Source organism: Cyphellophora attinorum, assembly GCF_001299255.1.
Source record: "Cyphellophora attinorum strain CBS 131958 chromosome Unknown Contig12, whole genome shotgun sequence".
Lineage (NCBI taxonomy): Eukaryota > Fungi > Ascomycota > Eurotiomycetes > Chaetothyriales > Cyphellophoraceae > Cyphellophora > Cyphellophora attinorum.
This window is the reverse complement of record NW_017253240.1, coordinates 62,742-74,786: the sequence shown is the minus strand read 5'-3', so window position 1 is coordinate 74,786 and position 12,045 is coordinate 62,742. Positions and strand designations below refer to the sequence as shown.

General features: G+C 54.3%; 2 protein-coding genes across 2 annotated transcripts; one reads left to right on the top strand and one right to left on the bottom strand.

Moving 5' to 3' along the window:
* Positions 1-4,854: 4,854 nt before the first annotated feature.
* On the top strand, positions 4,855-5,364 carry AB675_7461 (AP-2 complex subunit sigma; the record flags this gene model as incomplete). Its single annotated transcript, XM_018147831.1, has 1 exon — positions 4,855-5,364. One exon carries the CDS (start codon positions 4,855-4,857, stop codon positions 5,362-5,364), a length of 510 nt encoding a protein of 169 aa, XP_018000203.1.
* Positions 5,365-5,689: 325 nt separating this feature from the next.
* Positions 5,690-6,887, bottom strand: AB675_7460 (Leucine carboxyl methyltransferase 1; the record flags this gene model as incomplete). Its single annotated transcript, XM_018147830.1, has 3 exons — positions 5,690-5,912; positions 5,957-6,518; positions 6,566-6,887. The coding sequence occupies 3 exons, from the start codon at positions 6,885-6,887 to the stop codon at positions 5,690-5,692; spliced, it is 1,107 nt and encodes a 368-aa protein (XP_018000354.1).
* Between the last annotated feature and the right edge of the window lie 5,158 nt (positions 6,888-12,045).

Here is a 12,045-nt window from a genome sequence, read left to right as displayed (position 1 = left end):
TTCTCGCTTCAGCAGATGCAGAACGCCGCACTCACACTTCAAGAAGCCGTCAACATGTTTATCGACAACCCAGCGCCACCGAATCCCACCATGAGACAAGACCCTGGTGTCAAGCAGACGCTCGAGAAGAAGGAGGGCCTCTTCCGCATGAACATGATGGGCAAGCGTGTCAACTTCGCTGCTCGCAGCGTTATCTCACCCGATCCGAACATTGAGACGAACGAAATTGGCGTACCACTGGTCTTTGCAAAGAAGCTGACGTATCCGGAGCCGGTCACGAGTCACAACTTCGACGAAATGAGCAAGGCGGTCGTCAATGGATGCGAGACCTATCCTGGCGCCGCTGCTATCGAAGACGAACGTGGCAGGGTGATGAATCTGCGATTCAAGAACCTCGAAGCTCGTCAAGCACTCGCCAAAACGTTGCTGACCACGAACGGGAAGAGCGGACAGTCAAAGAAAGTCTACAGGCATTTGCGAAGTGGTGATGTCGTTGTCATGAATCGTCAGCCAACACTACACAAGCCGTCAATGATGGGTCATCGGGCAAAAGTTCTCACAAACCAGAAGACGATTCGGATGCACTACGCCAATTGCAATACATACAATGCCGATTTCGATGGAGACGAGATGAACATGCACTTCCCTCAGAACGAGCTTGCTCGAACAGAAGCTATGCAGATAGCGGACACAGATCATCAATATCTGTCCGCGACGGCAGGTAAGCCGCTACGTGGGCTGATCCAGGATCACATCTCGATGGGTGTCCAGTTCACGAGTCGAGACACCTTCTTCGATCGAGAACAATACCAGCAGTTGCTATACAGCTGTCTGCGGCCAGAAGATCAGCACACAATCTACCAGCGGATACAAATGGTACCACCAGCTGTGTGGAAGCCGAAGCAGCTCTGGACGGGCAAGCAAATTGTCACCTCGATCCTCAAGAACATTACGCCGGACAAATATACTGGTATCAGCCTGGTGAGCAAGTCCAACACACCAGCCGAGTCATGGGGCGAGAGTAAGGTGTCGAAACCGGAGCAGTTTGGCATTAAGAACAGCAAGGTGACCTCGTTCGCGGACACAGAACAGGTTGTCATCTTCAGTGAAGGCGAACATATGTGCGGCATTCTCGACAAAGGCCAGCTAGGCCCGTCAGCGGGTGGCTTGGTGCATTCCGTCTACGAGCTATTCGGTCATATCGCAGCGGGCAAGCTGTTGAGTATCATGGGCCGCCTTTTGACGCGCTATCTGAATGAACGAGCATGGACCTGTGGTATGGATGATTTGTACCTGACCAACGAGGGCGACAACCAACGAAGGTCAGAGTTGAGCAGATCGAAGCGACTTGGGTTCGAAGTATCCTCGAAATATGTCAGTCTGGAACCAAAGAAGGTGCAGCAGAATTCGACAACCTTGGTCAGCCGTCTCGAAGGCGTCATCAGAAGCGACGACCAGCTCAACGGTCTGGATCAAGTGTACAAGGCAGAAGTCAAAACGATCACTGATGCAGTGACAAAGGCATGTCTACCGAAAGGATTGAGGAAGCCGTTCCCAAAAAATCAAATGCAGGCCATGACGATATCGGGGGCAAAGGGCAGTGAAGTCAATGCCAACTTGATCTCCTGCAATCTTGGTCAACAGGTCCTGGAAGGACGGCGTGTACCTATCATGGTCAGTGGCAAAAGTTTGCCCTCTTTCCAGGCATTCGAGACCGACCCTGTCGCTGGAGGCTATGTCAGCGGTCGATTCTTGACTGGGATCAAGCCGCAAGAGTACTACTTCCACGCCATGTCAGGACGAGAGGGGTTGATCGATACCGCTGTAAAGACGGCGAAGTCTGGCTATCTTCAACGATGTGTCATCAAAGGTCTTGAAGGGGCGAAGAGCGAGTACGACAATTCGGTGCGCGAGGCTTCCAATGGCTCTCTTGTACAGTTCCTGTATGGTGAGGACGGACTTGAGGTCACCAAGGCGAAACACCTGAAGGACTTCACGTTTCTTGCTCGCAACTATCAGACTGTCAGCGAGTCTATCGGCTTAGAGACGGCCACAGAAAGGCTATCGGAACGAGATGTCACCGACGCGCAGAAGTCAGTCATGAAGGCAATCCGTCATGGCACGCCCGTCGATCCAGTGCAAGCAGCCAACCCACCGGGCAGCCATCTAGGCAGCACTTCTCACCGTTTTGATCTTGATCTACAACGCTACATCAAAGACAATCCCGACAAGCTGCTGAAGCACAAACGCAACAATCCCAATGGCGAGGTCAAGGGCAAATCATTCCAGGCAATGATGGATCTGAAGTACCTCAAATCCGTCGTTGATCCTGGCGAAGCTGTCGGCGTGGTGGCTGCTCAGTCGATCGGTGAGCCTTCGACACAAATGACACTCAACACATTCCATTTGGCAGGCCACTCGGCCAAGAACGTCACGCTAGGTATTCCGCGTCTGCGAGAAATCATCATGACCGCCACGCCGCATATTATGACTCCGACAATGTCGCTGAAGCTGATCGAAGAGCTGACAAAGGAACAAGGCACGCAATGGGCAAAACAGCTCACTAAACTTCCGCTAGCTCATCTCATCAAATCCCTGGATGTCACTGAGCGAGGAGATGGTGGTGAAGGGTATGAACATGAGAAAATTTACGATATCCAGATCTACCTCTTCGACCCGCAGGACTACGAGCCTGAGTACGCCGTCACATCGCACCAAGTTGAGCTTGCTATGGAACAACAATTCCTCCGTCGCTTGGACAAGATCATCAAGGATGAGCTCAAGAAGAAAGCCAAGGAAGCTAGCGAGGAAGCAGCCACAGCTTCGGTGCCCACGATCGGCCGATCCGTTGGACGTGTCGAGGAAGTTCGTGGTGGAGACCGAGCAGTGGCTAATCGTGAAGGCGGCGAGGATGACATCGACGAAGATGCTGATCCAGACGCGGCCAAGGATACAGCCCAGCGCGACCGACGAGAGGACATCTTCGACGAACCCGACGACGACGAGGAGCGCATCGCGGCCGAGTCAGAGTCGGAAGATGATCCTGACGAGGCCGAGTCCGGCGATGTGGACGGCACGCCCACGCCTAAGCCTGGGAAAACACTGCCAATAACGAATGGCGTAGACGACGACTCTGATACCGACTCAGTGGACTCGTTCACACAGAATCGTGTCGAGAAACTGAAAGCCGACTTCCCACACCTCAAAAAGCTCTCTTTCAGCCGCAAAGCCAGCAAGCCAACACGCATCATACTCTCCTACGACAGCCGAACGCCCAAGCTCCTGTTGTTGCCCCTGATTGAGCGCGCCGCACACGCTTCTTTGATTCGCTTCACCGCGGGCATCAATCAAGCTGCCCTCTTCGAAGAAGACGTCAAGGATCGCCACACCGGCAAGGCCCAACAGCGCATTAACCCTGACACTGGCTACGCCGAAACAGTAAAAGAATCAGTCATCACCACCTCCGGCGTCAACCTGGCCGCGATGTGGGACCAACAACACATCATCGACCCGTACACTATCTACACCAACTCCGTGCACGACATGCTGAAATTCTACGGCGTCGAAGCCGCTCGAAACGTCATCATCAAGGAGATCAGCGACGTGTTTGCTGGTCACGGTATATCTGTGGACAATCGCCACATCAATCTGATAGCGGACACGATGACGCAGAGCGGCGGGTATAAAGCGTTCAGTCGACATGGGATTGTCAAGGAGAGTGGGTCTGTCCTGGCGAAGATGAGCTTTGAGACGGTGATGGGGTTCTTGAGGGATGCGGTGTTGCATGGTGAGAGGGATCCGTTGTTGGGACCGAGTGCGAGGATTGTGGCGGGGAGGAGGGGGAAATTTGGGACGGGGGCGTTTGAGGTTGTTGCTGGTGTTGCGTAAGCCAAGCGAGAGACGATTTTGGGTCAAGGCTGGCCACTGTTAGATGGTAGAATGAGGAGACTGATAACGATGTCCTGATGAGGGATGCTTCGTCAATTCGGACGAGACAAAGAGGAGAATTGAGAGCAACAACCAAAGTCATACATGCGTTGACGAGGTATACCTCGACAACACAACGCCTGAGAATGTCGCAGGGTGTTCAGTAAGTCGTCAAATGCAAATATATTCGTGCCCATTGAGTCATTGAACTGCCTTGATTTGTCCATGCTGCGCGCCGTCTCAGTCTGAGTGTCTTGAAGTCAACCGGCTAGACCGGCTGCCCTCCCATCGTCTGACCACATCTTTGACGCTATGTTGTATACAGGCGGAGGAATGCATGGGCACCAGGTTCGAGGCTGGAGAACTATCCGACGCCGGATGACTGTCCCCGAATGTATTTCCGTAACCTCCGGCCTTCGCTTCGACTGCGCTTCCCCATCTCAAGTCCACTACTCCTACATCGCTACCCAAATCCGACCCAACACAAACACTCGTCGCACAGTATTCAGCAGCTGTACAACCTCCGACACTACTGACGGCCGCTTGCACACCGTAGACGTCCCATCGGCGTTCCGGCGACCACACCCACCTGCCCTGACCATCCTCACATCGACTCTCCGCAAAGGGCACTTCGTAGGCAGACCAGATCAACTGCAGAGCACCAGAGGGAACTCTCACCAAGGCATCACACCCTGCGATAGGAGTTGAAGCCACGACTACCCGGCAGCTGCACCGCCGCCGCCTTAAAGTCCAGAACGTATCGCATTCCGCCGGACGTCTCTACACCGAGCCGACACTCTGTCCTCTCTTCTCGTTGGAGGCGTGCCCTCACAAGCACGCTCCTCAGATCCGCCAACGAGATACAGCTAAACACTACGAGAACATTCCATACGCGGATCGGCCCGAGGGCCCGCATAGCAAGCAAAGATGGTGCTCTCATTCATCCTCATCCAAAACCGCCAGGGCAAAACCCGCCTCGCAAAGTGGTACGCACCCTACACCGACGAAGAAAAAGTAAAACTCAAAGGCGAAGTCCACCGCCTCATCGCGCCCCGCGACCAAAAATACCAATCCAACTTCGTCGAATTCCGCTCCTCCCCCTCCCACCATACCTCCTCCTCCAACGCCCACTCCTCCACCCCGGGCCTCGTCCGCCAGAATCTCTCCTCCACCAAAATTGTCTACCGCCGGTACGCCGGCCTTTTCTTCTGTGTGTGCGTCGACGCCAACGACAACGAACTGGCGTACCTTGAAGCGATCCATTTCTTTGTGGAGGTGTTGGATCAGTTCTTTGGGAATGTGTGCGAGTTGGATTTGGTTTTTAATTTTTATAAAGTGTATGCGATTCTGGATGAGGTGTTTCTGGCGGGAGAGGTGGAGGAGACGAGTAAGATGGTTGTTTTGGCGCGGTTGGAGCATTTGGATAAGTTGGAGTGATGCGTTAAAGTGCTATGGTCCTTCGTGAAGTTGATGGGCACTGCAGATCATTGAGATACGTGTGGACTCGAGCCGCCCGTGTCGAGAGCAAGAGATGGAATGCATTGAGAATAGACCTTTCAGCATATGCTAGCACGCATAGCTCGGAGCGGAAGGGAGATCGCGACGAGGTCGACATCATCAGGCATTGAGAAGTTCCGAAACGGAAAGCAGGCATATGTCGACGAGGCATCAATCGATCGACGGAATTCACATTCCGTACACCAGAGTCTACAGATCCTACGCCCTGGGCAGCATCGACAGACTATTCCCAGCCCATCCTCCCTCATCTCCCACCCTCCGGCGTCTTCAGCTCCGCCCACATCGACTGGCCCTGGACCTGCCTCCCACTCCGCCACCCCCAAATCAGCGCATAGTGCGACCCCAACAACTCACTCTCCTCCACCTCGTCCATCCACTCCAGCTCCCCGACCCGCTCTTTCTCCTCCTCATCGACCCAGTTCTTCCACACCCAGCTCAGATCTACTGCTTCTTGGCCGTTCACGAAGCTGCATCTTTCAACCGCTGTCTTTGCGAAGCTAAGTCCGGGTACGCCTCGAGAGTAGGCAGAGAGATTCCGCGGGAGGCGAGGTTCGAAGTCATAGTGCGGCCGAAGGCGGTGTGTGGGTTTATAGGCTCGTACAGGACGATGGATAGGGGCGTTGGTGGCGGAACGAGGGTGTGGGTGAAGTGGTTGAGGATTTGGGTTGTCCAGCTTGGTGTTAGGTAGCAGAGCGCCATCTCAGAAAGCAGCAGTGTCGGAACAGCCGCATCAAACTGCAGGGTTGATGTCTGTGGTGGTGTCGTGGCTGGACCGTCGTCTGAGGTAGTTGCTTTCACTAATTCGCGCAAATTCATTGCCATCAGTGTGTATCCATTCGCCTGTAACGATGTGGCCTCTCCCTCAGCAGACTCCGAGACAGTGAATTCCCATTTCCTGTGACAGTGCTCCTCGTACGCCTTCGCAAATGCCGCAGACCGCAGATGTCGGATCTTGGCCTGCACGTTCTGCAACATGTCCAGCTCGTAATACATCAAATCCAACCCGGGGTATTTCCTCCGCAATCGAAAGAAGCGCGTATCGCTCCCAGCACCTAGCTGATGATTTGCTTCCGCTGATTCGGATGCGCCGCAATAAAAGTATCAACAACCCGATCGATACCCACCGTCCGCGTATACGTCCCACGATTCATCAGTGGGAGTCGACGAGGCGACTTTCCGTCAACGGAGACGTGTGAGTAGAGGTGGTGGGCGAATGGGTCGTCCAGGTAGCCGGCCTTTACGGCGGAGAGGCGGGATGTTGCGGCGTCGGTGTCGGTGGCGCGGATGATGCGGTCTTTGATGGCGGAGGGGTGGGGTGGGTTGGCGATGCGGTGATCGGTCGTGGTGGTGGGGGTTGAGGGATTGTCGCCATGTCCGCGGCCCCGGAGACGTGAGCCTCCGCGGCGGAAGGTGGAGAGGTTGGGTATTGATGACGCTGTCATTATGGAATGTTCGTGGTCGGAGGAAGCAATCTGTCGCCTTCCGAGGTGATGCTGTCGGTCTGTAGTGGATGGATCAATGTCGACTGATGATTACGCCCCCGAGTTCTGGTCGGAGCAAGAGAACTTTGTCTAGCACTTTCCCCAAGTAGCTCCTCTCACTGAATGAGCCGGGAAGGCACAGTAAGATCGATTCGTAGCCACTGATACCCAACAGTCAAGATTGAAGGAATTGATCAGACCAGTGTCGCCCCCAAAACGCGCCAAGACATACACGAACAAGGCAACTCAAATGTTTGCCTTACGGCGCGATGATCTACCTGAACCTTGCTCTCCACCAATTACTTCCTATTCGGTTGAGGCTCTCGAGCCTGTCCTCCACTTGCGCTACTACAGTATCCTCAAGATGCCGTCCAAGATGCCATCCAAGGTGCCATTGAAGATACCGGCCAGATTGCGATCGGTTGGGCGCCCTCCTCCCCCTCCCCGGCCCTCAGATCCCCCCACCCCAGCATCAAAGTTCAAATCCAAGGCTATCGCCTCAACAAGTACATCACCTACGGCTCCTTCGGCGTCTGCGTCGGCATCTACGGCGCCTGGAACTACGCTCCAGGCGGTTTTTATGGGAAGCGTACAGGACTGGGCACGGAGTAGTAAAATCGATCGGCCTTGTCTCAAAAGACAGCGAACCCATCCACGCCAGGATCAGCGTCGCAACATGGCTGGTTAAGTGGACTTTAAGTTTCAGCGGGCCACGTGAGATCACCTACGTCGGTGGCGATGGCATCGAGAGACGAATCAAAAGCTACATACCACCTTTGGGATCCTTTGTGCTCGCCAATTTCTACGCGAGCCTCGAACATCTGGCTTCAACGGTATAGCCTGGTGGACTTTCTGCGGGGTCTTCCTCCATCTCCCTCCGCGCCATTACATCGCCATCATAGCTGGCAGTATCATAGCTTCTGGAGCTATGTTCAACTGGACGCACTCCGATACACCAACCCCCGTGCTGGGTGCGAGCGGTATCGTGAGCGGCCTGGCGATGGCGCACACGTTGCTGACGCCGAGAAAGCGCATTGCCTTGTATGGGTTGATACCGCTGCCTATGTGGGCTGTTACCATTGGGGCTGTCGGTCTTGACGCCTTTTTTCTGGACAGAGAAACCGTGACGGCCCCTGGTACGGACGGAGAGACCAAGACCGCCCATAGTTCGCATCTTGGGGGTGGTATTTTTGGGGCGGTGTATTATGCGTTGTTCCTGAGGAAGTTCCGTCCCGTGTTGAACCGGAAAGGATTCAATACTTGACGGACAGGAGGCAAGCTGGGGTCAGCGCGGATCGGACATAGTTCGCATCTGGGTGGTGCGGCGTTTGGAGCAATGTAATATGCGTTGTTTTTGAGCAAGTTTGGGGGCGTGCTTAATAGGACGGGACGGATCGTTTATTGATGATGGCGGATGAGTTGGGGCGAGGCGGGCTCTCAACGCTGCTGCAGGTCCTGGGCGCCTGGATACGGCGCGAATACTGACTACCCAGGTCGAGATCAAGACACACGAACTATTTCATGACAGAAGCTCAACGCGTTCGGGCCATGCCCATCAGTTTTCGGGATTCACTTCATCAGGAATGAATAGAGGCGTTGTCTTTTTTGCTACCATGTACCATCAGCCACTTTTCGGAACGCCATTGTTGGCACTGTATCGTCTCGGGTTATACAGGACCGCAGTTTCATGGGAATCAGGGTATATGGTATGAATGAAAAGTAGGACAAGGAACAAGACATGATGCTTTCTAGAAAAAATGGGTATCCATCTATCTCATTCCGCAAAAAAAGTCGACGAGATCATCATCTCGCCTCGTTCCTAGTCTTCATTTGGAGCAGCAGCCTCGTGTCGGAATGCAACGTGGTGTAGGTCAGTATGCACTTGTAGTTCCCGTTCTTGGCGCCCTTGTCCCTAACCCAATCGATGCGCGCATCACGTCCTTTTATATTCGTGACATGACATGGCTTGAATGTACAATGCGATCTCCCTCATTCCCAATGAGGAGTTCTCTACCAGTCCTCATCCCACCATTATTCATGCACAAGTCTCATCATTGCTCGAGGATCCGACAGGTCTTCCATAAACGACCTTCTAGCTCGACTTTGTATTGAAGAACCAACTCGACCTCTTGCCTCCATTCGCGTCACTCGAACTCAACGCACTGATAGCCGGTATCGATCCATTGACCGGATCTGCCGCACCGCCAACCACACCGCCACCTCCCCGAAGCGGCTTGGCTATCCGTGCACCAGCACTCGCCATCCAGCCCGCTCCACTGGACTGTTGGGGCAGCATACCACCGTTCATGCCCATCGCCGCAGCGCCGTTCGCGCGGCTGAGCTTGGTGGCTTCGAGACGCTCTTTGACTGCTTGAAGCTGTTGCTCAAACCTGTCGTACATTAGCACGCCACGGACCCGCTCGTCAGAAGAAAGCACATACCTGGTATTCGCCGCACCCAACTTCTCCTGACTCTCACTCAACAATCCCTCCAAACTCAGTATCCTATCATTCCTCGCCACAAGCTTGCGCTCAGCAATCGCAACCTCCTTCTTCAGACTCGTGTTCTGCTCCACAAGCTGCCGTTGCACCACAGTGAGCTGCTCGAGATTGCGTTCCAAAAATGCCATCTTCTTTTGCTGCTGGCGATTATTCGATGAGCGGAGCACATTGTTGTACTGCTCGCGAGTCTCGTCGAGGGAGATTTCGAGCTCGACGACGCGCTCGCAGCGGTTCTGGAGGTCGCGCATGAGATTCTTCTTCATTAGGTCGAAGTCGGCGATTTGCTGTTGGAGGGAGGCGGATGCTGGGGAGTGGGCTGTGCCGTTTTGTGTTGGCCTGGAGCGAGTTTGCAGATCTGTGACGGACTGGCGGAGTCGGTGGATCTCATCTGTTTTGTGCGTGAGTTCGTCTCGTAGGTCGTGGATGATGTCGGTCTGGGTGTCTCTGCGGTCTTGGTACAGGTCGGCGAGCCTCTTTTTGATCTCATCGACATCTGCTGGATTGAGGTTGCGGGCGAGGAGGGCCTCGTGCTCGTCTTGCAGAGCGGTGAGCTGTTCTTCGAGCTCATATCTGCTCTGTTGGTCGTTCTCGGAGAACGCTGTAGATTGCGTCTCGAGGATCTTGGCGCGCAGAAAGTCGAAGTCTGCTGCGTCGCCGTTCTGGGATGCGGATTTTGCTTGCTCGAGTGCTTCGAGAAGCTCACTGGTCCTTGTGTCGGCTGAGCCAAGATCGAAGCCGGCGAGCATTTTCGCCATACGTTCTTGCTTCTTGCGGTCCTTCTCATCAAGCGCTGCTGTTGTTGAGCTGGCGGTCATCTTGAGGTCCATGAGTTGCTGCTTGACGTGGACCAATTCAGTCTCAAGCTCTGAGTTGGCTTCCTTCAAGCTGTCCATGGTGATCGAGTCCTCCTTGCTCTGGAATGACAGCTTCTGCAGCTCCATCTGCGTTTTGTTGAATCTGTCCTGCATCGACTCGTTCTCTTTGGTCGTCCGGAGCGCACCTTCTTTGTATGTCTTCAGCTCCTCACGTACTTCTTGCAGGGAACGCTCAAGATTAGCAGCTTGGGTCTCTTTTTCGGTCAATTGGTCCTGCAGCTCGTTTTCCCTCCGCATGAATTCATCCCGCTCGTCCTTCTCCAGTATGATGCTCGGCGTACTCGACCGTTCACCTGTCCTCGAGTCTGGTCGGCTGGGAGCTCGGCTCGTAGCTGATCTGGCCTCGAAGGCGTCTCCGCTCGTGGTCGTGTGTCGGCCTTTGAGCCTATGGGCGGCACCCACCTGTCCTGAGGCACAGTCTCACCTTTGCGCCATTGCTGTACTTCTGCGTCTAATGAATGGATGTACTTCTCGAACGACATGGCCTGGTTCTGGACTAGTTTGAGCTGCCTCTTCAGCTCTTGCGGACTTAACTCAGCATTGACCTTGGCCTTGTTCTTGATCGTCTTCGCACGCATACCAAATCTTAGCGTGCTGACGGTCTCGGCATCGTTGTAGCTAGAAGGCGAGCAGTTGATGATGAGGGTGGTCCGCGAGTTGCCTCCAAGCGATTCTTGCAAGATACGCGTGAGTTTTGAATCTCTGTACGGTACATGCGTGGATTTCCCATCGGTCAAGGCATTGATGACCATTCCGAGAGCACTGAGGGACTTGTTGATCTTCTTTGCTTCTTCGAGAGTTTGGCCGCTAGCACCAGTCTTTCCCACCTTTTCTGAACCTGCCAAATCGACGAGGTAGAGCATGCCGCTCTTCTGAGAGCCGGTGTTCACGTCTTTCTGGTTGATGGTGACGAGGAAGATGGAGTGGGATCGGGAGGACTCGAGATTCATGTTGGTGGACGCGGTGACCCGTGCCCCTTGACCAAGATGCATGGCTTGGTAGACTTCTGCCACCCCGCTGACGTAGATCTCGCGCAGATCTTTGACATATGGGCCTTTGGGGCCCTCGTGGATGGGCAGGTTGTCGTTTTGAGGGTTCAGCAGATCTCGTATTCGTTCCATGTAGATCTCGAGATAGGAGATGCTGACCGTGTATTCCACCGAAGCCGATCCATGGACCATGATGCGTCAAAGATCTGCTCCATGATTCGCGGCGTGATACCCTTCTTTGTTGGGTCGTCCATGTCGCCCATCATCGTGTATGACTTCCCCGCGCCAGTCTGGCCATAGGCAAAGACTGTGCCATTGTAGCCATTCATGACATCCTCGACCGTCGTCCGTATTGAGAAGTCGAAGATCTCATGTTGCTGTGAGCTCATGCCAAACACTCGATCGAAGGTGAAGGGAGCATTCGTTTCGGCGGACTTGAGGGCGACTGTGTCGTCACCCTCGAAGCGCACGATGGGCTCGCCGCCATTGGAGACTTCGACCTTGTTCTGTGGCCGAAACCGGGCAACGACTTTGATGTTGTTGCCCTGTGTAGAGCTGCCTGCGGCAGACCTGCGGATTGTCAGTATTGGTCTGCGTCGATGTAGATCAGTCACCTACGCCATCTTGTCGGTCAGTCTCGATGAGGCCGACAGGGAATCATTGACTGGCGCTCAGCGCCACCAAATTGGGCTGAAGCCCACGATGGGGACTGCGGTGGGATTGTTGACTTGATATATCGAGATGCCAGGTTTGC